The sequence below is a fragment of the Paroedura picta genome, chromosome 1, assembly GCF_049243985.1.
Source record: "Paroedura picta isolate Pp20150507F chromosome 1, Ppicta_v3.0, whole genome shotgun sequence".
In the NCBI taxonomy this organism is placed as follows: domain Eukaryota; kingdom Metazoa; phylum Chordata; class Lepidosauria; order Squamata; family Gekkonidae; genus Paroedura; species Paroedura picta.
The window spans coordinates 5,015,600-5,038,663 of NC_135369.1; the positions used below are offsets into that span (position 1 = coordinate 5,015,600).

General features: G+C 50.5%; 1 protein-coding gene across 2 annotated transcripts in view; it reads left to right on the top strand.

Moving 5' to 3' along the window:
* Window positions 1–19,897, top strand: part of POGZ (pogo transposable element derived with ZNF domain) — a 65,107-nt gene extending 45,210 nt beyond the window's left edge. For both annotated transcript variants that reach the window (XM_077320340.1, XM_077320350.1), the window contains exons 10-19: window positions 916–1,070; window positions 2,910–3,010; window positions 3,949–4,095; window positions 4,561–4,695; window positions 7,752–7,921; window positions 11,718–11,858; window positions 12,881–12,940; window positions 13,401–13,513; window positions 16,663–16,687; window positions 16,823–19,897. In XM_077320340.1, the coding sequence (XP_077176455.1) occupies window positions 916–1,070; window positions 2,910–3,010; window positions 3,949–4,095; window positions 4,561–4,695; window positions 7,752–7,921; window positions 11,718–11,858; window positions 12,881–12,940; window positions 13,401–13,513; window positions 16,663–16,687; window positions 16,823–18,434 (2,659 nt within the window). In that variant the 3' untranslated portion in view covers window positions 18,435–19,897. The remainder of the gene's footprint in view (window positions 1–915; window positions 1,071–2,909; window positions 3,011–3,948; window positions 4,096–4,560; window positions 4,696–7,751; window positions 7,922–11,717; window positions 11,859–12,880; window positions 12,941–13,400; window positions 13,514–16,662; window positions 16,688–16,822) is intronic.
* Window positions 19,898–23,064: the final 3,167 nt, after the last annotated feature.

Genomic DNA, 23,064 nt, shown 5'->3' on the forward strand with positions numbered 1-23,064 from the left:
AACGTAAGAAGAGAGAAGGAGCCATGTTGGATCAGGACAGAGGCCCACCCAGTCCAATACTTTGTGTCACACGGTGGCATTTGATTTGCCAGACAAGGTGTTAGTCAACCTGAACGTATCACATGGATATCACATGAGCAGGGGGTTGGACTAGATGGCCTGTATGGCCCCTGCCAACTCTATGATTCTATGATAGGGCCGCCGTCCTCCAGGTGGATTTGAGAAAATCCTGTGAGAGGCAAAAATAGGGGGGGGGAGGTGTTGATTGTAACAAAATTTATTCTGAGACAAAGACCTTTACAGAAACCACTTTGGAACATGATGAGACCAGTGGCACCTTGTGAACTTGTGGGTTGGCTTTCAAGATAAAGAGAGGAACATCACTGGGGAAGGCAGCCTTTTTCAACTTTTTTGACTACGGAGAAACCCCTGAAATTTTTTGGCAGGCGTCAAGGAACCCCAGAAGTGGTGACATGCCCCTTCAGAGGAGTGCGTGTAGAAGCGAGATGCGGGAGCCAGCCAATCGATTGATCAGTCAATCCTTTACAATTTCCATTGTGGAGAAAGAGATTAGGCCTGTAGAGCAGGGGTAGTCAACCTGTGGTCCTCCAGATCTTCGTGGACTACAATTCCCATGAGCCCCTGCCAGCATTCGCTGGCAGGGGCTCATGGGAATTGTAGTCCATGGACATCTGGAAGACCACAGGTTGACTATCCCTGCCGTAGAGCAACAGGGGAAGTGGAATCCAGTGAAGTCTTGATGACAGCAGCTATCCAAAATTCTGGGAACGGCGGCAGAACCCCCGGGGAGCTCTCACAGAACCCTGGTTGGGAATCCTGGGCGTAGGGCCTCAAAGGCCAAAGCTTTCCCCCTGCAACGCTCATCAGCGTCGACTTCTGCTTTCTCCTGCCCAGGTTTATGAACCACATGAAGCACCACGTCGAACTGGATCAGCAGAACGGGGAAGTGGACGTCCACACCATCTGCCAGCACTGCTACCGGCAATTCAACACTCCCTTCCAGCTACAGTGCCACTTGGAAAACGTGCACAGCCCTTACGAATCGACCAGTAAGTCCCGCCTCTCCCGGGATCTCAGGGCAGGGCAGAGAGAGAGCGGGACTGCCATGTCGATGGCCATCCCCCTCCGCCCCCTACAAGCATACAGTGGGGATATTGAGCAAGGCTGCTTCTTCTGAGGTCTGTTGTCCTTCACAGCAGAGAAAGGCACATTGGGGGGACCTTCTTGACAATAACAAGTATTGAGTCATTTCTACACGAAAGCCATTAAAATGGTGCTTCAGGGCTCCAGCCGTGTTTTGGTGTGCCTGAAGCGTGCATGATCACAGGTGCGACCCCCTCTCTCTAGGGCAGGGGTAGTCAAACTGCGGCCTTCCAGATGTCCATGGACATGCATTTGCTGGCAGGGGCTCATGGGAATTGTAGTCCATGGACATCTGGAGGGCCGCAGTTTGACTACCCCTGCTCTAGGGTGTCCAACCTCCTGGGAGTGTCTGGAAACCCGGAATTATCGTTGCTCTCCAGGGAACAGAGATCAGTTCCTGTGGAAGTTGGACTGTCTGGTTGTTATCCCTGAATATCTATTGAATGTTGCCTAAAATTGAAACAAAAATGTAAAAGGCTAAAGTGTTTAAAGCCATTTCAGAAATACTTTGTTTATATTGATATTATGGCAGGAGGGGCTCACAAAGGTCGTCCCCGGCCCAAAGGAAGCGCGCCTAGCCTCAACCAGGGCCAGGGCCTTTTCGGTCCTGGTCCCTACCTGGTGGAATGAGCTCCCGGGTGATCTGTGGGCCCTGCGGGATTTGTCAGCTTTCCGCAGGGCCTGTAAAACGGAGCTCTTCCACCAGGTCTATGGTTGAGGGTGGGGTCAGCGAATCAGGGACATCGCTCCCCCCCTAGGAGTCGGAGTGTACGCTACTCCCCTATCCTTTCCTCTTCACCTCTTTGATAATTGGGGGAGGGATGGGATTTTTAGCTATCATGTTAGTAGATTGATGTTTTAATGGGAATTTTAATGGGATTCGTTGTTGTGACCCGCCTCGAGCCTATCGGGAGAGGCGGGAAATAAATAAAATAATAATAATAATAATAATGATAATGATGATGATAATAATAATAATAATAATAATAATAATAATAATAATAGTGCATCATTATGACAGAAGTCATAATGTGGCCCTAGCCTCACCTTCTCTGGTTCTGAGAGGCAGATCCTTCCTCTGGATCAGATCACACAGAGCTGGAAAAAATCACCAAGGGCCATCTAGTCTAGCCCTCCACCTTCTTGTGGACGTAAAAATCCCTCCCTCCTGACAGGTGCCCATCCTGTCTCCTCCTCAAAACTCCCAACAGAGGAGAGCCCACCACCCTCCGAGGCAGCACCTTCCATCTATGAATAGCCCTTGCCGTCAGAAAACGCTTTCTACCATTTCAGTGGAACCACCTTTCCCATCTTTTGAAGCCATCTTTCCCTCTAAAGCTGCAGGAAACAAGTAGGCCCCCTCTTATGTCCTCCTTTGGACCCATCTTGTATCCCTCCAACATGCACCTGAAGTTTTCACTCTGAGAAGGAGCCCCTTGACTCCTGAGCAAGTTAAGAATTTCAGGCAGGGGATGCTGGGAATGGTCTGGCATTTATGTGATGCTTTATGGTCAAACAGTAGAGTTTTGCTCAAATGCCAGAGTGTCCCCAGCATTGCTGGAGACACGCCAGCACCACTTCTGTCAGTGTGTCACTGGCAAAGTTCCTCCCCCACCTGGACCTAAGCCCCTTGAGTCTGGTTCACAACTTCTCCCCCAACAGCGCCATCCTAAACAGAATCCTACCCAGGCCTCATTCCTTGGTGCTCTCTCCCAAGAAGTCGACATGTTTCCTCTCTGTTCCAGCAAAATGCAAGATCTGCGAGTGGGCGTTTGAGAGCGAGCCCATGTTCCTGCAGCACATGAAGGACACCCACAAGCCGGGAGAGATGCCCTACGTCTGCCAGGTACAGGGAAGGGACAGGGAAGGCTGGAGGCAGGAGGGGGCTGGATCCTTCAGCAGAGACAAAGCCCTCAACCGAGTGAAAGATGCTCTTCTCAAACATCCTAGCAAAAGAGGCTTCACGTACAGTCCTGTATTTTAACTCAGGGTTTCGTGAAACCCTGGGGTTTCTTGATGGCCCTGGAAGGGTTTCCCGAACGGGTGGGAGTTAATTAATTTTTAATATATTTTTAAAATTGGTTAAACATATATGGTCCTCGACCCTCCCAAAATGTCCAGTGATGCTCGGCTGGGCATTTTTTATTTATCCATTTATACCCACCCGCAGAGGCTCAGGGCGGTTTACAGAAGGATTAAAATATATAAATGAACATTAAGTCTTAGGTTTTTAAAGGTTTAAAATAATTATTATAGAGGAAAGCCCTGCCCAGTGGGGACTAACCTGCTGGGGACTAACCTGCTGGGAATGAAGATTTCCCCTTTTTCTGACCGGAGACTAGCAAGGTTCCTTGGCAGAGGAGGAACCCCCTAATAGTGTTCATGCTTTGGGGAACTCCTGAAGTGGTGACATGCCCCTTAAGAGAAGTAAGATGCAGGAGCCAGCCAGTCCTTCAATGGATCATTTATTATTTCTTTTGTGGAAAAAGAGACTGGGCATGTAGAGCAACACGGGAAGTGGGCCCCAGTGACGTCTAGTGATGTCAGCGGCCATCCAAACCTCCGGAAAAGACCACGTAACCCCAGGATCTCCCGGAACCCTGGTTGGGAATCCCTGCTCTAACCTCTGCCCCCTACTGGCTCTCTTTCCCATCACGGAACAGCAAGGAGAGAACTGAGGAGAGCTATCCAGATGAAACACTGAAGGTTTTCGATCAGACCATCCTGCCTGCTGCTTTGGGCATTCAACGCCCTTCTGTTATTTTCTCTCCCCGACCCTCCCAGGTTTGCCAGTACCGTTCGTCCCTCTACTCCGACGTGGACAGCCATTTCAGGATGGTACACGAGGACACGCGGCACCTCCTCTGCCCGTACTGCCTCAAAGTCTTTAAGAACGGCAATGCTTTCCAGCAGCACTTCATGAGGCATCAGGTAACGCGGCTTCCTTGGCACCGCCCAAGGTCATCTAGTCCACCCTTTCTGGGAAGCGGGGGCAGCAGGACTCGGGCGCATGGAGCTCAGAAGGTGGGGTTTGAGATCTGCTGCTGCTGCTTAGCACATAGAAGGGAGCATTTGATTGTGTTCAGCTTGGGAGCGGACGGAATAAGAGCCCTGCCGGATCAGACCAGCGGCCCATCCAGTCCGGCATCCTGTCTCATGCTGTGGCCAGTAACAAGGCGCAGAGGCAGAGGCTGAGGCTTTTCCCTGAGGTTACCTCCTCGCTTAGGGATTCAGAGACTGCCTCGGATTGCGGGGTTTCCGCTAATCCCCTTTGGTCTCCAGCCTTGAAACCTTCCCGCAAGTAGAAAAGAGACGCCCCAGGCCCGCCCACTGCTGGGCTTTTTATTTACACTCCCTGCGGGGCATCCTCTGCCTTCCCCCTCTTTCCTTTTGCAGAAGAAAAGTGTCTACCACTGCAACAAGTGCCGCCTTCAGTTCCTCTTTGCCAAGGACAAAATCGAGCACAAGCTACAGCACCATAAAACTTTCCGCAAGCCGAAGCAACTGGAGGGGCTGAAACCAGGCACCAAGGTACCCGCAGCGGGCACGGGGGCCCTCGGGGGAGGGGGGGTCGGCCAGGCCGTTGATTCCACCATCCGTTCGCCACGGGGAGAGTCAGAATTGCTGTGGTTAGACACGGAGGCTCCCTTTAGTCTCACTGTGGCTTGGAGCCACTGATAGTCCTCTCCCCCATGAATCTGTCTAACCCCCTTTCCAACATTCTTTATGCCTGTGGCCATCACTACATCCTCTGCCAGTAAATCCCACATTTTAATCACTCAGGGTAAAGGTAAAGGTATCCCCTGTGCAAGCACCAGGTCATGTCTCACCCTTGGGGTGATGCCCTCCAGCGTTTTCATGGCAGACTCAATACGGGGTGGTTTGCCAGTGCCTTCCCCAGTCATTATCGTTTTATTTATTTATTTATTTATTATATTTATATACCGCCCTCCCCGGGGGTTCAGGGCGGTATATAATATAAGAACAATATATGGAACTTGAAGTAATTTACCCTCCAGCAAGCTGGGTACTCATTTGACCAACCTCGGAAGGATGGAAGGCTGAGTCGACCTTGAGCCGGCTGCTGGGATTGAACTCCCAACCTCATGGGCAGACAGCTTCAGATAGCATGTCGCTGCCTTACCACTCTGCGCCACAAGAGGCTCAATCATTCAGTGTATAAAAAAGAATTCTGTGTTGGGTGGGGGAGCCGCTTCCTCAGTGTCAACATGGTTTGGTTTTAACAAAAAACATTTTTATTTGTTTCGACCATGAGCCTTTTGGGGGGGGGGGGGAGAGGACGAAATAACTGTTTACTGATTCTTTAAAAAAATCAGAGCATGTTTCTTTTCATGACGTCCAACCAGGAGAACTAAATACAAGGAATATAATAAGAAAGAACGCTAATGAAACAGAAGCCATGAAATATAGACTGCCATTGATAGGCAGTGGAAGAAATCATAGAATCATAGAGTTGGAAGGTACCTCCTGGGTCATCTAGTCCAACCCCCTGCACTATGCAGGACACTCACAACCCTCTTATTCGTCCACTGTCACCTGCCTCATCTCCATCAGATGGCTCTCCAGCCTCTGTTTAAAAATCTTCAAAGATGGAGGAGCCACAACCTCCCGAGGAAGCCTGTTCCACTGAGGAACTGCTCTGTCAGGAACTTCTTCTGGAGGTTTAGATGGAATTTCCTTTGCTTTAATTTCATCCCATTGTTTCTGGTCCGTCCCTCCGGGGCAAGAGAGAACAACTCTGCTCCATCCTCCACATACTTGAAGATGGTTATCAGATCCCCTCTCAGTCGTCTCCTCTCCAGGCTAAACAGACCAAGCTCCCCCAACCTTTCCTCATACATCTTAGTCTCCAAACCCCTCACCATCTTTGTTGCCCTCCTCTGGACACGCTCCAGTTTGTATACCTCCCTCTTCAACTGTGGTGCCCAAAACTGAACACAGGACTCCAAGGGAGGCCGAACCAGACTAGAGTAAAGACTGAGAGCCAACATAGTGTAGTGAGGAAAGTGCTGGACAAGGATCCGGGAGAGCCGAGTTTGAACCCTAACCTTCCTAACAGGGTTGTTGTGAGAACGTGGACAAAACTGAGAGGTTTCAGAGGAAAGTAAAGAGGCTGATCTAGGACCAAGCTCTATGAGCCTTCGGGGAGGGCGGTATATAAATCTAAATAAATGAATGAATGAATGAATGAATGAATGAATTGAGGGACTTGGGAATGTTCAGCCTGGAGAAGAGAAGGCTGAGAGTATTTTATTTATTTATTGGATAGATTAGATTAGAAGATTTCTATTCCACCCTCCCAACAGTATAGAAATTTGAAAGGTTGTCACTTGGGGGGAGGGCAGGGAACGGTTCCCGGTGGCAGCAGAGGACAGTAATGACCTTAAATGATATGTAGAACAGTACTGGCTAGGTGTGAGGGGGAAGATTTTCACAGTCAGAGTAGTTCAGCAGTGGAATTTGCTGCCTAAGGAGGTGGTGAGCTCCCCCTCACTGGCGGTCCTCAAGATCCTTATCCTGGATGCTCTAGGCTGATTCTGCCTTTAGCAGGGAGTTGGGCTAGATGGCCTGTATGGCCCCTTCCAACTCTATGGTTCTATGATTCTATAAACAGAGGGCAAGGGAACCTCTCTGAATTGATTGGCGAAAGGGCAGGATCAAAATCATAGAATCATAGAGTTGGAAGGGGCCATACAGGCCATCTAGTCCAACCCCCTGCTCAATGCAGGATCAGTCCTAAGCATCCTAAAGCATCCAAGAAAAGTGTGTATCCGACCTTTGCTTGAAGACTGCCAGTGAGGGGGAATTCACCACCTCCTTAGGCAGCCTATTCCACTGCTGAACTACTCTGACTGTGAAATTTTTTTGTCCTGATATCTAGCCTATATCGTTGTACTTGTAGTTTAAACCCATTACTGCACGTCCTTTCCTCTGCAGCCAACGGAAACAGCATCCTGCCCTCCTCCAAATGACAACCTTTCAAATACTTAAAGAGGGCTATCATGTCCCCTCTCAACTTCCTTTTCTCCAGGCTGAACATTCCCAAGTCCCTCAACCTATCTTCATAGGGCTGGGTCCCTTGGCCCCAGATCATCTTCGTCGCTCTCCTCTGTACCTTTTCAATTTTATCGACGTCCTCCTTGAATTGAGGCCTCCAGAACTGCACACAGTACTCCAGGTGTGGTCTGACCAGTGCCGTATCCAATGGGACTATGACATCTTGTGATTTTGATGTGATGCCCCTGTTGATACAGCCCAAAATGGCATTTGCCTTTTTTACCCCTGCATCACACTGCCTGCTCATGTTTAGTTTACAATCCACAAGTACCCCAAGGTCTCGTTCACACACAGTGTTACCAAAATGCACCAAATGGAGAGAAAGGTGGCTGATTTTTGAAGGGTCATCTGGCGTGGAGCTGCCAGCGCCTGTGCAGAATCCGCCCTTTCCGACTGCAGGTGGCTTTAGCCAAAATCTTAGGCACTGTGTTTTTTGCAGGGTTCCTTACTGTCTGCCGGGAAGAAACTTTCCAGCTTATTGCCTCTCTCCCTTTTGTGCTCACCCGCAGGTGACAATTCGGGCCTCTAGGGGTCAGCCCCGGTCGGTGCCCCTCTGTTCCAATGACATCTCCGCCAGCCTCATGGACTCCAGCTTGATGTCGGCTTCTTCAGACCCTCAGCCCAACTTCCCATATCCGCCATTCCAGAGGAACGTCCAGAAGAAGGCCGTCAGGAAAATGTCAGACCTTCTTATTCCATTTCAGGCTGAAATACTGTTCTGTTTTTGTTTTTTAAGAAATGTTGTTTTGCCCTGTCTCAGGCGGTCCGGTTTTCTCCTTTCCTTTCCTTTCTCTCTTGGGCCGGATGAAACTGTTGTTTGATGCGATTGATGATCTTTTCAAGACCCATGGGTATCTTTGTAATTCAGACGCAGGTTCATGGACCCAACTGCAAAATGGGTGCCATTGGGAGGTGGAGCCCATCACAGAATCAGGAACCTGAAGGCTGAGCAATAAGAAATATTAACCAGCTTTTGTAGCCAGCGTGGTATAGTGGTTAAGAGCGGCAGCTGCAAATCCGGAAAACCGGGTTTGATTCTCCGCTCTTCCATGTGCAGCCAGCTGGGCGACCTTGGGCTCATCACAGCCCTGATCCTGCTGTTCTCACGTAGCTGTTCCGTCAGAGGTTTGTCACAGCCACATGTGCATCTCTCTGAAGATGCAGGCGAAACATTAGGAGGAAAAATCTCCCAAAAGACACCCCCACAACCCGAGAAAGCGACCAAAGGCAGTTGATTCCGGCTGTGAAAGCCTTCGACAATACATAAAACAGATTAAAATTAAAACACAGATATTTATTATAAAGAGCCCACATTGTGTTTTATGATTCTTATATGCCATTAGATTTCATACAATTAACATCACGTTGATAAATGGATTAAAACAGCTTTCAACAGTTGCATTTAATTAATTAAATACTCATGAACCACTTGTAGAGGGAGCCTAGTCTTGTTGGGCAGTTTGTGTTTTTTTGTTTTTTCTGTTCCAAGGGAGGCCAATGTTTCTGTGGTGTTAATTTTTCTGGCCTCAACCATAGGCCGGGCGAAACAGCTCTGTTTTGCAAGCCCTGTAATATTGTATCATTTGATGCGTGCATATATTTTATTTGACCACTGATGAAGACCCTCTGGGCTGAAACACGTTTGATCTATGGGGCATATCAAGTGTAGCCACTGAGACTGTGTATGCAGCATTGCAGAGACTCTTAACACTTCCGTTTCAAAGTTTTTAATCTTCTTAATGTGCGCTTTGCAGTGAATATCTGTGTTTTAATTTTAACTTATTTTATTGCTCAGCCTTCAGGTTCCTGATTTGTTTTCTCAGGTTGTGTTTTCATTCCCCTTTTTGTTTTTCGGCTTGCCCATCACAAAAAATCAGAGGAGTGTGGTTATATATAGTGTTAACTAACTCTTCAACATTCAACACTTAAGAGGAGGCTTGGTGTAGCAGTTAAAACCAGCGGCTTCTAATCTGGAGAGACCTTTGATTCCCCGCTCCTTCACTTGTAGCCAGCTGGGGGACCTTGGGCTAGTCACAGGCCTGCTGGAGCTGTTGTCACAGAGCAGTTCTCTTAGTGCTCTCTCAGCCCCACAGGATGTCTGTTGTGGCGAGAGGAAAGGAAGGCGATTGTAAGCCACTCAGAGACTTTTTGGTAGTGAAAAGCAGGTTATAAAAATACCAACTCTTCTAATCTGCATGACAAGACATGAGACCAGCTGCATGGCCTTCACAGGAAACCCCTTGGGGACCCCTATTATGGGCATCCCTTAAAGTTCAAAACCACTAACCCAAGCAAGAGAAAGTATAGATTTCCACAGGTCAACGTTGTTTTAGTCAGACGCTTTTACTCTTGAAAGTTCGTACCTTGAAAGTCCTGTTGGTCTCTTAAGATGCCCCCAGGCTTGATTCTAACAGTTCTCCTGCAGACCAACATGGCTGCTCTCTTAAACTCTCTTCTCAGGGGACCCAGGGTCTGACACAGGCAACTTCATGAGGATTTGACCCCTTGGTGATGGGAAGGAAAATTGCCCACTTTTCTTAACATCAACCAAATAGTTGGCAGCTTTGGGGTTTTGGCTAGCAAATCTCAAAAGTTTCCCTAGGACCGTTTATGCACTGGAGGTTTCATGCTGGGCTACAGGCTGGAGTTTTAGTCATGGCAGGTTGCCCCACCTCTTCCTGCGCCCACATGGGGGAGCATTTGGCCCGGTGCACCTCATCCGCCCTCGATTTGTGTTCTTGCATGGATGCTGGGGCAGTTAAGTTCCCAGTGCATAAATGGTCTAGTTGTCATCCAAAATTTCCATCTTTGGAGATTTTTAAACAGAGGCTGGAGAGCCATCTGACGGAGAGGCTGATTCTGTGAAGGCTTAAAGGGGGTGGCAGGATACAGTGGATGATCGAGAGGGTTGTGAGTGTCTTGCATAGTGCAGGGGGTTGGACTAGATGACCCACAAGACCCCTTCCAATTTTAGGATTGCATGATTCTAAGTGTCAGCAAGGGGTTGTTCTGCCCTCAGCAGGAACTTCCTTTTGAAGTAGTAGGAAAGAACAAGAGTCAAGGAGCACCTTAACCAGCTGGTCTTACCATGCAGACTAAAAATACGGCACTGGTCAGACCACACCTGGAGTACTGTGTGCAGTTCTGGAGGCCTCACTTCAAGAAGGACGTCGATAAAATTGAAAGGGTACAGAGGAGAGCGACGAAGATGATCTGGGGCCAAGGGACCAAGCCCTATGAAGATAGGTTGAGGGACTTGGGAATGTTCAGCCTGGAGAAAAGGAGGTTGAGAGGGGACATGATAGCCCTCTTTAAGTATTTGAAAGGTTGTCACTTGGAGGAGGGCAGGATGCTGTTTCTGTTGGCTGCAGAGGAGAGGACACGCAGTAATGGGTTTAAACTTCAAGTACAACGATATAGGCTAGATATCAGGAAAAAAAAATTCATAGTCAGAGAGTAGTTCAGCAGTGGAATAGGCTGCCTAAGGAGGTGGTGAGCTCCCTCTCACTGGCAGTCTTCAAGCAAAGGTTGGATAGACACTTTTCTTGGATGCTTTAGGCTGATCCTTTGGGCTGATCCTGTGTTGAACAGTGGGTTGGACTAGATGGCCTGTATGGCCCCTTCCAATTCTATGATTCTAAAGCATCCTGATAAAAGCATTGATTATTGAAGAATTACTGTTGGCATTATACATAACCACCCTCCCCTGATAGCGTGCATTTGCTCTGTCTTCCGTAGCAGCCATTTTGCCCGCAAACCTATATCAGAATTCCAGAGGTGCCCACGGGTTTGAAAAGGCTGGGGACCATGGCCCCAAAGAGATTTGACTCCCTTAAGCACCTTCCCTTCCCTTGGCCCTTCAGGGAATGCTTGTCATCATCTGAACCTTTCCCTGGGGGAAAAGGATGCCTCAGTGAATCTTGCCACATCCCTAGGGTGCTTAGCAGGCCGAAAACCTCCGTGGAATTTTTGAATCTCTGCTTTAATATTTGTGTGTTTAACTCCTGTCCCTCTCTGTTTTATAAGAGCGGGTCCTTCATGCACGAAACGGGTGTCACGCAGTCTTGTTAGCTTGTCTGGGTACTACGGTGACAGCACACGCCCCTGGCGCTCAGGATAATTTTACATTTCTCTGCTGCTTGCAGATATAGAAAATAACACAACTTATAGAGTTGCCAAGTTCTGCGCAGCAGTGATCAAAATTCATAATAGAATGGTCTGTTTTAAATGAATCTGGACAGCTGTGTTCATCTACCTTTTCTATTTTCTATCGTTATCTTTTAAGATGTTTTAATTCCTGGTTTGAATGGATGTTTCTGTATCATCTCATGCTGGTCTATGACCGTAACGAAACTAACTGAACTGACAGCACGCCCCCCCCCCCTTTGGCTCATTCGACCCCACCCCTGAAGCATTTTGCCATCCGGTTGCAGCAGGATTGAACATGCCGTGTTGTCTTCCCTTTGTGTCCACAGGAGCGTCCTTGGCAGACAGACCTGCCTGGAGTGCAGCTTCGAAATCCCGGATTTCCCCAACCACTTCCCCACCTACGTCCACTGCTCGCTGTGCCGCTACAGCACCTGCTGCTCACGGGCCTACGCCAACCACATGATCAAGTAAGAGCGGCGGGACCAAAAGGCAGGCCAGGGCGTGAGGCCCAAACCCCTGCAGGACAGGCAGAAAGGAGGATAAACGATGCAAAAGTCAAGGGAGAAATACGCCGATAAATGTGGTTTATTCTAATGGGAAAATGTGATTTTCCTGGGAACACTCTGTTTCCCCACTAAGGGAACACTTTGATAAGCACATAAGAGAAACTATATTGGATCAGGCCAACATTCTTTATTGGTCAGTGACCCAAACCCAGGTGCCCAGCAGGGCCAGAATTCTAGAAGTCCTCCCACTGTGACCTCACAAACAACAGGAACACAGAGCACCACTGCCCCAGGCACAGGAACACAAGGCATGTTGGATCAGGCCCCAGAAGTGATGCCAGCTTGCCACGCCCCCCGGAAGTCACCGCCTATGTCAATAGGCAGGCTCAAAGACAACTGGGTGGGGGAGACAGGAGGCGGCTTAAGGTGGGCGTAGGCATGCAGACTCTGCCTCATTCCAGGCATAGAAAACACAAGAGAATTCTCATGCTTAGGAGCAGGGAGGGAAAGCAGTGGAAACAGCCGGTGCCCTAGCTGATCCATTAAGGCAGGAGGGGAAAGGCCACAGACTCCCAGGGGGTTTGTGGATTCTCAGGGATCCGTGGACTCCTGGTTGGGAATCCCTGATCTAGACCCTAAAGAGCCACCCGATGGACCTCTGGTTTGTAGGTTTATCTAATCCCCTCTAGAGACTGGCTGTATTTGTTGGTGCCACCACTTCCTGCAGCGGTGAATTCCAAACATTAACGAGAGTGGGCCAGGGTATAGCACAAGGATTGCCTGGTGCCCGGCAGCCTCCTCTTGCATCTGGTGTGGGGTAGCAACCTGTCTCTCCCAGGAATCGCTCTTTGGGAAAGAATGCCGGGCCATGACTTGGGGTTCAATTGGGGGGGGGGGGGAGGTTCCACAGGCTTTGAGCAGGGTCAGGCCGGGAGTCCCGCGCATGAGTCACATTTTGCCTTTTGCTCTGTCCTTCCAAACAGCAACCACGTTCCTCGCAAGAGTCCGAAGTATTTGGCCTTGTTCAAGAACTACACCATCTGGTAAGGCGGAATCCCTCCAAGCGCATCGCTACCCTCCCGGCAGGGCCTTGTCCTGTGTTTTTATTTATTATTTTATTTATTAAGAAGATTAGATTTAGATAGATTAGATTTGTAGGCCACTCCTCTCCACAAGCGGGCTTAGGCCCAGTTTACAAACCAGCGAAAACATTCACAATCAAACCATTTTTAAGTGGTCGTCTAGATAAGTTCTCCAATTTGCAGCAATGAATGCAAAGTGCCTTAATCCGTTATTTGAAATGACTTTTCCGAAAATTAGCAAGGATTGACGCTTCCCACCCCCGAAGCACGTAGCTGTTTCCAAATTCCTTCACGCGGGAGCTGGAGCCATATATGTGGTTGGTGGGTTGATTTTCTGCCGTGGGGAGGAATTTGGGAATAGCCACATGCCTCCTGGTCGAAGCCTTTCATTCTCAAGCGGGGACCCCTTTTCTCTTCCTAGCGGAGTGCGGCTGGCCTGTTCCGCCTGCCTCTTCGCGACCTCCGAAGGCGACGCCATGGCCAAGCACCTGGTCTTCAACCCCTCGCATGAGTTCAGCAACGTCGTGGTACGAGGTAAGGCCTCGCATGACCGAATGACACAAGGCAGCCCGAAATTAGCCTTGTCTCTCGCCTTCCACAGGAGGCAAGGAGGGGAAAGAGAGAAAGACGACAGTCTGTTATTTCAAGCATGGTTTGGGCCCTCCCAGCACCCATTTCAGACCTCCCCCTCATTCCGTTATAAGAACATCAGCTCTGCTGGATCAGACCGGTGGTCCCTCTAGTCCAGCATCTCATCTCACACAGCGGCCAGCGGGTTCCTCTGGACAGCCAACAACAGGGCAGAGCAGCCGAGGCCTTCATAAGAACCTCAGAAGAGCCCTGCTAGACCAGACCAGGGGTCCATCCAGTCCAGTCCTGTCTCACACAGGGGGCCAGCCAGTTCCTCTGGAGGGCCAGCCACAGGGCAGAGAGGCCGAGGCCTTCGTAAGAACATCAGAAGAGCCCTGCTCGACCAAACCAGGGGTCCATTTTGTCCAGCATCCCTTATCACACAGTGGCCAACCTGTTCCTCCAGACGCTCAACAGCAGGCCACAGAGGTTGAGCCCTTCCCCTGATATTGCCTCCTGGCACTGGGATTTAGAAGCTGACTGCCTCTACACATGGAGAGGTTAGATGGACTCCGGGGAATGGGAGAGGACAGGAAGGCCTGGAGGATCATTGTCCATGGAGTCGCGATGGGTCGGACACGACTTGGTCGGACACGACAACAAAACATGGAGACTCCCTTAAGTCAGCATGGCTGCTAGCCACGGGTAGACCTCTCCTCCATGAATCTGTCTAAGCCCCTGCTAAATTTCTCTACACTTGTGCTCATCCATAGGCAACAGGTTCCACGTTTGAATCATTCTCTGCGTAAAGAAGTAGATTCATGATGGACAAAAGGAAATACAGTGGATCCCCTTGAGTTCTAGTGTTTTGGAAAGAGGGAGGAAAAATTCTCTTTATCAACTTTCTCCACCCCAGGAATAATTTCATAAACCTCTGTCATCTTCCTTAGAATCATAGAATAATAGAGTTGGAAGGGACCTCCTGGGTCATCTAGCCCAACCCCCTGCACTATGCAGGACACTCACAGCCCTCTCGCTCACCCACTGTCACCTGCCGCCCCCTTGAGCCTTCACAGAATCAGCCTTCTTAGCCTTCTCTTTTGTAACCTGGACTCTTCAATGTTTCCTCATAGAGGAGATGCTCCAGAAGGTCTGGCCCTTCTTACTTCTCATGCCAGCTGCTTCTGTTCTTCCTTCCTCTTCTCTCTGTCCACCATTGGTCCGTCATGCTGAGAGCCGTCACGGGATCAAGGCCCAGCCCTTCAGATTTCCCATCCGTTCCAGCTCAGTGTCCTCAAAGCCACAGAAGGAATCGGTCTAGCTTTTCCCGTCAAAGAGCTGTTGGAGGATCTTGCTGGGTTGACCAACCCCTTGCAGGGGGGGCTCATCGGACTGGCCAGCCTGATCCTTGGAGAGGGGATAGAGCAGTCTTTCTCAACATTTTTACTGTTGAGAAACCGCTGAAGCATTCTTCAGGCTTCAAGAACCCCCAGAAATGGCGCAATCGTGCAGAATGCAATTCGGAAGCATAGCTGTCTACAGGGCCCCTCCCCTTCCCACCCCCTCCTCATTGGCCATTTGGGGAGGGGGGCAGGTCAACATGACCATATACAGTCGTATCACTCAATAACTGTTTAACAAATTATAAATCCATTTAAAAGTAATTAACTTCCACCCATTCAGGGTTGTCAAGAAAGCTTGGGGTAGAAGGATTTAAGGGGGGTTGTCCGTTTCCGATTTTAAATGCATTTGTGGGCCGCCAGCCAGATCCACGAGATCCAACCCAAGACCAAGGCAGCTCCTGGGGGAGAGTCTCCCCTCTGGAAGTCCTCCACCAAGGATTCCCAAACAGGATTCCGGGGATTATGCGAGAGCTCCCCAGGGACGATGCCGTCTTTCCCAGAAGTTCAAACGGTCGCTGGCGTTGCTGGAGTCCACCTCCCCTGCTGCTTTGCATTCTTAATCTCTTTCTCCACATTGGAAACGGTAAATGATTGATTGGCTGGCTCCTGCGTCTTTCCTCTGTGCTCACTTCTCTGAAGCGGCATGTCAATGCTTCTGGGGTTCCTCAAAGCCTGAAAAACAGCCAACTGCTTGGTGATCCCTGGCCCCAAGGAAGCCCACGTGACCTCAACCAGGGCCAGAGCTTTCTCCATCCTGGCCCCCACCTGGTGGAAGGAGCTCCCAGAGGAGATCAGGGCCCTGACAGAACCCAAACAGTTCCGCAGGGCCTGCAAAAGGGAGCTCCTCCACCAGGCATTTGGTCGAGGTTGACCTGAACCACCACTTCCCATCACCCACCCTCAGCCTCCCTCCTGCAACCATCACTGCAGACTTGCCCACTCGCCGGGCCATCAATTAGCGTTGATTTATTGTTCTCCCCGATGTTCTATTGTTCAGAATGTTAGTTATTATTGTATTATTAAAAAACTGAGTTATTTGTATTGGTCGTGTTTGATGTAAGCCGCCCTGAGCCTTCAGGGAGGGCGGTATCTAAATATAATAAATAAATATCCCTGGGGTCACTCCCACGGTCAAAAGGTCGCAAAAGGCTGCCCTGTGCTTTGAGTTTACAGGTGTATGGGACCTCCAGTTTCTTGAAGTGCATTGGGAGCCTGGTGTAAACCAGCCTACTGACCTCAGTTCTTCTAAAGAAATACATCTTTATTCCTGTTACCTGTCTTTCCAGTGAGGCTCAGGGCGGGGTAACATCAATCAATAAAATGCAACCATAAATAGCATAACACAGTGGTCCCCTACCTTTTTATCACCAGGGACCACTCAACTCCTTCTACTGAGGCCCGGTGGGGGGGGGGGGATAGTTGATTCCTCTACTCTCAGCCACTGCCCTAACGCTCTCTGATCGCTATGGTCATGTTTAAACATCCCTTCAAAATAAGATAAGCCACAACAATAAAGTGTGTTGTAAAGGGCCGGGGGGGGGGAGAAGGCGTCCTTCGGCGCCCACCTCCAATTAGTCGAAGGACCGTATGTGGTCTGCGGCCAACAGGTTGGGGATTGCTAGCATAACACCTTAAGATCATATGTTACATTAAAACCACATTACAGCATCCTGTAATTCTGACATCCTCTTTTTGCTCTCTTTTAAACAGGTTCTACCTGGACTTCACTTCCAAGGTAAGTCCTTCACAGTTGCTGATCTGGCAGATTATGTTTATCTGCTGCGTATCATAGAAGCAAAATGGGGCGTTTTTCTTCTTTGCGAAAGAGGAATCTAATCTCTCTCTCTCTCTCTCTCTCCTTTTCTTGAAGGCACAGCCAGCCATTCGACAGAGGCGTGAAAGCCCTGGCCTCTCCTTGCCCCCCGAGCCAAGTCGCTACTGTGAACAGCCCGTCTCCTCTGCCCGAGGAGGAGAAGAATGAGGCGGCCCCCAAGGAGGTGCCCGAGGCCACCCCGAATCCCGCCCCTGCCCCGGAGGAGGAGTGCTTAAACGTGGTGGAAGACGACCGGGAGGAAGAGGAGGAGGAAGAGGAGGAGCAGCCGGTGAAGGAGCCACCCGAGCCGGTCAGCAAAAAGGAGCAGCTGTCGGTGAAGAAGCTCCGCGTGGTCCTTTTTGCTCTGTGCTGCAACACGGCGCAAGCAGCCGAGCACTTCAAAAACCCGCCGAGGCGTATCCGGCGCTGGCTGCGGAGGTTCCAGGCCTTCCAGGAGGAGAACGTGGCCTCCTTGTCCGAGGCCAAGTACCTGAGCCTGGAGGCGGAAGAGAAGCTGGCGGAGTGGGTCCTGACGCAACGTGAGCAGCAGCTGCCGGTCAACGAGGAGACCCTTTTCCAGAAGGCCACGAAGATCGGGCGGTCCCTGGAGGGGGGCTTCAAGATCTCCTACGAGTGGGCAGTGCGCTTCATGCTGCGGCACAACCTCAGCACCCACATCCGCCGGGCGGTGGCCCACCCCCTGCCCAAAGACGTGGAGGAGAGCGCCAGCAGCTTCGTCGAGTTTGTGCAGCGGCAGATCCACACCCAGGACCTGCCCCTCTCCATGATCGCGGCCCTCGACGAGATCTCCCTCTTCCTGGACGCGGAGGTGCTGTCCAGCGACGACCGCAAGGAGAACGCCCTGCAGACGGTGGGGACGGGCGAGCCGTGGTGCGACATCGTCCTGGCCGTCCTGGCCGACGGGACCGTGCTGCCCACCCTGGTCTGCTACCGGGGGCGCGTGGAGCAGGCCGCCAGCGTGCCGGAGACGATCCTCCTGGAGGCGAAGGAGAGCGGCTACCACGACGACAAGATCATGGAAGCGTGGGCCTCCAAGGTGTGGCGGAAGCACACCGAGGGCCAGAACAGCAAAGGCATGCTGGTGCTGGACTGCCACCGGACGCACCTGTCGGAAGAGGTCCTCTCCTTGCTGAGCGCCTCCAGCACGCTGCCGGCCGTGGTGCCTGCCGGCTGCAGCTCCAAACTCCAGCCGCTGGACGTGTGCATCAAGCGGACCGTGAAGAACTTCTTGCACAAGAAGTGGAAGGAGCAGGCCAAGGAGATGGCCGACGGCGCCTGCGACTCGGACATCCTCCTCCAGCTGGTGCTGTGCTGGCTGGCCGAGGCCCTGGAGGGGATCGCCGACTGCCCCGAGCTGGTCCAGCAGTCCTTCCTGGTGGCCAGCGTGCTGCCCGGTCCCGACGGGACGGCCAACACGCCGGCCCGCAACGCCGACATGCAGGAGGAGCTGCTCGCCTCGCTGGAGGAGCAGCTGAAGCTGGGCCGGGAGCCCCACGACACCGACGAGGACCAGGCCGGCCGGCCCAGCGGGGGCCCCCGCGAGGAGTCGGCCGGCCCCGAGATCCTCCACCAGCTCTTCGAAGGGGAGAGCGAGACCGAGTCCTTCTACGGCTTTGAGGACGCTGAGCTGGAGCTGATGGAGATCTGAGGGGCTTAGCCCCGATCCCTGGGATGGCTCTTGGCTTGCCCCCCTTGGACGAGGTCGTGGTCACACACATCCGCCCCCCCCCCCCCCGGTGGATCAGGGGGTGGTAACGGAGCTGCGTCAGTGAGCACGCACACCAAGAGCCGTGGACCGCATTCCTTTCCTAGGGCTTCTCTTTTGAGTTTTTTTTTTTTGTGTGTGTGTGCGTTTTGTTTGGGCTTTTTTTAAAATCACTGTGTCGGTATTTTCTGAAGAGATCTTGCGGGAGAACTTTTTATTTTTTGGCATTTTTCTTTTACCTCACTTGTATTATAGTTTCCGGGATTGTTTTTCTGTTTTCGTTTCGTTTTTATATTGTGCAAAAAAAAAAAAAAAAGTTTTTAATTATATGACATCATCCGCCTAACCTTTTTCCGAAGACGAGGAAAAACCAGTACGTAGCTTAACCAATCGGTATCTCTAAATCTTGTTTTTTTTTTTATTTCCTCCGTCTTGATTTGTCTTAACACCGATCCTTCCCCCCCCCCCTTTAACACTTGGCCCCCAGAGAAGTAGGATCGTGCTGTAATTTCCACCCTCCCCCCTAAAGATTACTTTAACCAATGAAGCGTTCTAGAACTCCCCGTGGAAATATGGGGTTTTTCTTTTTAAACGACAAAAGCAGCAAGTTCTCTTTGGGAGTCCTTGTTGGCAGAAGAGGGTGAATGCCCCCCTAATCTTTGACCAGCAAGCGGACGTTGAGACTTGGTAGTACTGTACTTTTTAAAGAAACAAAAAAAGGGTCGATCAAAGATGCACTCGTAGAAAGTTACTCGGACTTCCTGACGTCGGACGCAGTAGTTTGCCTTTCTCCTTCTGCGAAACCGTCGGCCGACTGCTCCCAAGAAAGCCGTACTACAGACAGGCGGGGGACTCAAGTCCGTTTCGGCCGATCTTTCCGGGTGGGCCATCTGGGAGCGGATTCTGTACTTGGACCACACTGACTTCGACTTTTTAAAAAACTACCCCTAGGCTCTCGCGGCGGCCCGATGCTCCCGACAGCGCCCGGAAGACACACTACGGTGGCCCGTAAGGCCGATCAAACCCAGCTGTGAACAGTTGGTGCACAACTGGAGGGAAACGGCTGTTTTTATTTTCCACTGCCAGCGTTAAAACAAAAAAAAGAGGAGGGGGGGGATGTTTTTTTCTACTGTTTGCATGTGTGAGAGTTTTTAAAAAATTGTCGCGTATTATTATGGTCTAAACAACAACAAAAGAAAGGAAGCGTTTTGAGAAAAAAAGGGGGACCGCACCGCCTTGCACCCTGTTTCTGTTGAGGGTTCGAGAACCCCTCTCCCCCCCCAACGCCCCCCCCCCCCAGTGACTCACGGACAGCAGGAGATCGGGCGGGGCCGCCCTGTAAATGGTTCGTCTTTAAATGTACATATGTGGAACATTTAATAAAGCCAGGGAAATGGATTTATAAACACGAGTGGTTTTTTCCCCCCTGGAAACCAGCGGGAACGTCCAGCGGAAGACAGATCTTTGGGCGCAGGCCAGAGAAACAGCTTGAGGACAGAGGGAGAGCCCTGCCGGGTCAGACCCAAGACCTGAGAAGCCCAGCATTTGGACCACACACAGCAGCAACCCGTGATCCTGAGCACTGACACAGGCCACGGATAGGTCCCCTCCCCTTTCGTGGCCCCCCAGACTGATGGCTATGGCCACATCCTGCGGCAGTGAGTTCCGCAGTTTACCCATGCACCGCGCAAAGAAGTACTTCCTTGGGTCGGCCGGTCCGGAATCTTCTACCCCGTTAACTTCCGTCAGGGTTGCCAACTGGCAAGCGGGGCCTGGGTCAGCTCCATAAACCAGTGCTTAGCTCCAGAAAATGGCTGTTTTTTTTTTGAGGACGCTGAGGTCCTGCTCACCCTCAAGCTCCTCCCCCAAAATCTCCCCAATCTGGACCTGGCAGCCATTGCTTCAGTAGATGAACACCTCCCCCCCCCCCCCCGAGTCTCAGGATTATGGGAGGGTAAGAAAAGCTGCTGTCTGTCCACTCTATAAAAATCAGGAACCCAAAAGGTGAGCTGCAAACACTACTAAAAGACCTTACAAATATTTATTAAACAAAGTGCACTGATCTACATTAAAAACATAATTCGACCTGGTCTCAGGGGGGGGTCCTATTGTAGTGTTAGACTGTGACCCAGTCAGTACATATTTAATTGATATCCAGAATATGAAGAGCGTTTTTAAAAGTTATTTAGTATACTGCCATTTGGTACTTGTATTTATTTTCCCCTTTTAAATTGTTCTTTTGGGGGTTCTGATACGGCTTTTTCTGTTTTTGTGAACTGCTGCTAGCCTGTTCCTGGGGTATAGAAATACAGTGGCTGATTAATTAATTAATTCATATTTAACTGCACATGACAGAATGGACCAAATGTGTCTATAAAAGATATTTTTTGAACATTTTACAAAATTATATTCTGCTAGTGATGACAAAGGAACTGATGGGAATGTGCTTTGGGTGTAGAGCAAGGCCTAAGCTGAAATCAGTGGCCTGAGATAATGCCCATTTTGGAAAGGGGGCTCCAAATAAAATACTTTTATAATACGAACGGATTTTTCTTCACCCAGCGAGCCTTTCTCTGTTAGTCTTGTGCAAAACCGCATTCTACACATTCACGTGACCACCGAGGAAGACCCCCTTGGGGTCGAAACACGCTTGGTCTATTCAGGCATGGGCGATCAGATATGTGTTGTTTTTATGATGTTTTTAATGTATATCAGTGCACTTTGGTGTAATAAATATTTAAGGTTTTTTAATATTGCTTTTGCAGCTCAACTTTGGGGTTCCTGACTTCTGTTCAGGCTGGGCTTCGGTTCCCTTTTTGGGTTTTGCAGTGTCCACTCTCTGCACCAGCCTTTTAAATCTTTTACCCCCGAGAACCCTCTGAAACATTCTTCAGGCTTCAAGAAACCCCAGAAGTGGTGCAATCATGCAGAATATGGTTGGGAAGCAGAGCTGTGGACACGCCCACCCAGGGCCCCTCCCCTCCAGGCCCATCATTTTGGGAGGGTCCACATGACCATATGCGCTCATGTTACCCAATAAATGTTTAACACATTTTTAAAAATATATTAGAAATTAACTCCCACCCATTCAGCAAACCCTTCCAGGGCTGTCAAGAAACCCTGGTTGAGAAAGTCTACTCTATGCTGCAAATAATTTTATACGCTTCTGACGTGTCTTCACTTTAACTGGCCCTGACAGGGCAGTTGCCGTAGCCCCCTGGGCATTTCGGTTGTTTTTGTTGCCCTGTGGAGGGGTGGAGATAGGCTAGAATGACAACTGTTCAGACTACATCAATTGCTTATTTATTTAGGCCTTGAAAACATTCTACTTAGCCAGTAAAAAAAATGTTTTGGAAGGTGGGCTGAACAGCATTATGCCTTAGAGCTGTGGTCCCCAACCGCCGGTCCGGAGACCGGGACCGGTCCGTGGATCAGTTGGTCCGTGGACCAGTCCGTGGCTCCTCCTCGTCCTCCCCGCTGGCTGCTGCCATGGGGGCTGCCCTGCCACTCTGCCACCAGCTCACCTTTGGTGCTCTCCAGCAGCCACCATGGCTGGGGCTCCCCCTCGGCATGGCACTGCGCAGCTGCTCCTGGCAGCGCCCCCCCAGCGGGTGGCGGGAAGTCAGCGGCGCTTGTGGGAAAGCAAGTGGACCAGCGGCTCAGGTGGCACCGGTGTCCCTCAGCAAAAGACTACCCCACCGGGCCTCAGTAAAATTGTCAAGTGTTGACTGGTCCCCGGTGATAAAAAGGTTGGGGACCACTGCCCTAGAGGACCCTCCCCTCCCTAGAGCTTGTTTGGTGTTGTGGTTAAGAGCAGTGAGCTCTAATCTGGAGAACCAGCTTTGATTCCCCAATCCAAGCGAGGGGCTTTCAAGGCATAGTTGGTGGGCCATTGCCTTCCTCCGCAGAGCCTTCCTTGGTGGTCTCCCATCTGAGTGAGATCTATCAGTCAGTCTGTAACCTATTGGCATAAAAAGATCTATAAGCTTGCTAGGGTAAGCTTAGACTTCTAGACCTCAGCAAAGGGGCTTTCCTGGCAAGCATGAAACAGGTAATTTGCTGTTGTCTTACTCTGCAGAGCCTTCCTTGGTGGTTTCCCACAGAAGCTTAGCTTAGACATAATGGTGATCCAAGAGGCTTTTGAGGCTTTTGTGCCGTGGCTTTCCTCTGTAGAGCCTTTCTTGGTGGTCTCCCTTCCAAGGACGGACCCTGCTTAGCTTAGACTTAACGGTAATCCCAGGAAGGGGATTTCAAGGCAAGAGAGAAATGGAGGTGTTCGGCAACGGTATTCCTCTTTGGTCTCCTATCTATGTGCTGATCCTACTTAGCTTCTGAGATCAGGCTATACCATGATGCTCTCCCTTCTTTGGTCAAAGGGCCAACACACAAGGGGACACCTGAAAAGGGGGACTCCCCTAGAAAAGACTGAGAGCAACTACGTTCTTTTGAACAAGAGGAAAGGGAACACATGAAGTCACCTACTGGACCACACTGTCAAGGTCAGTATTATCTACTCAGACCTGCAGCAGCCCTCCAAGGTCTTAAGTCGATGTCTTCCACATTTATCTGCCAC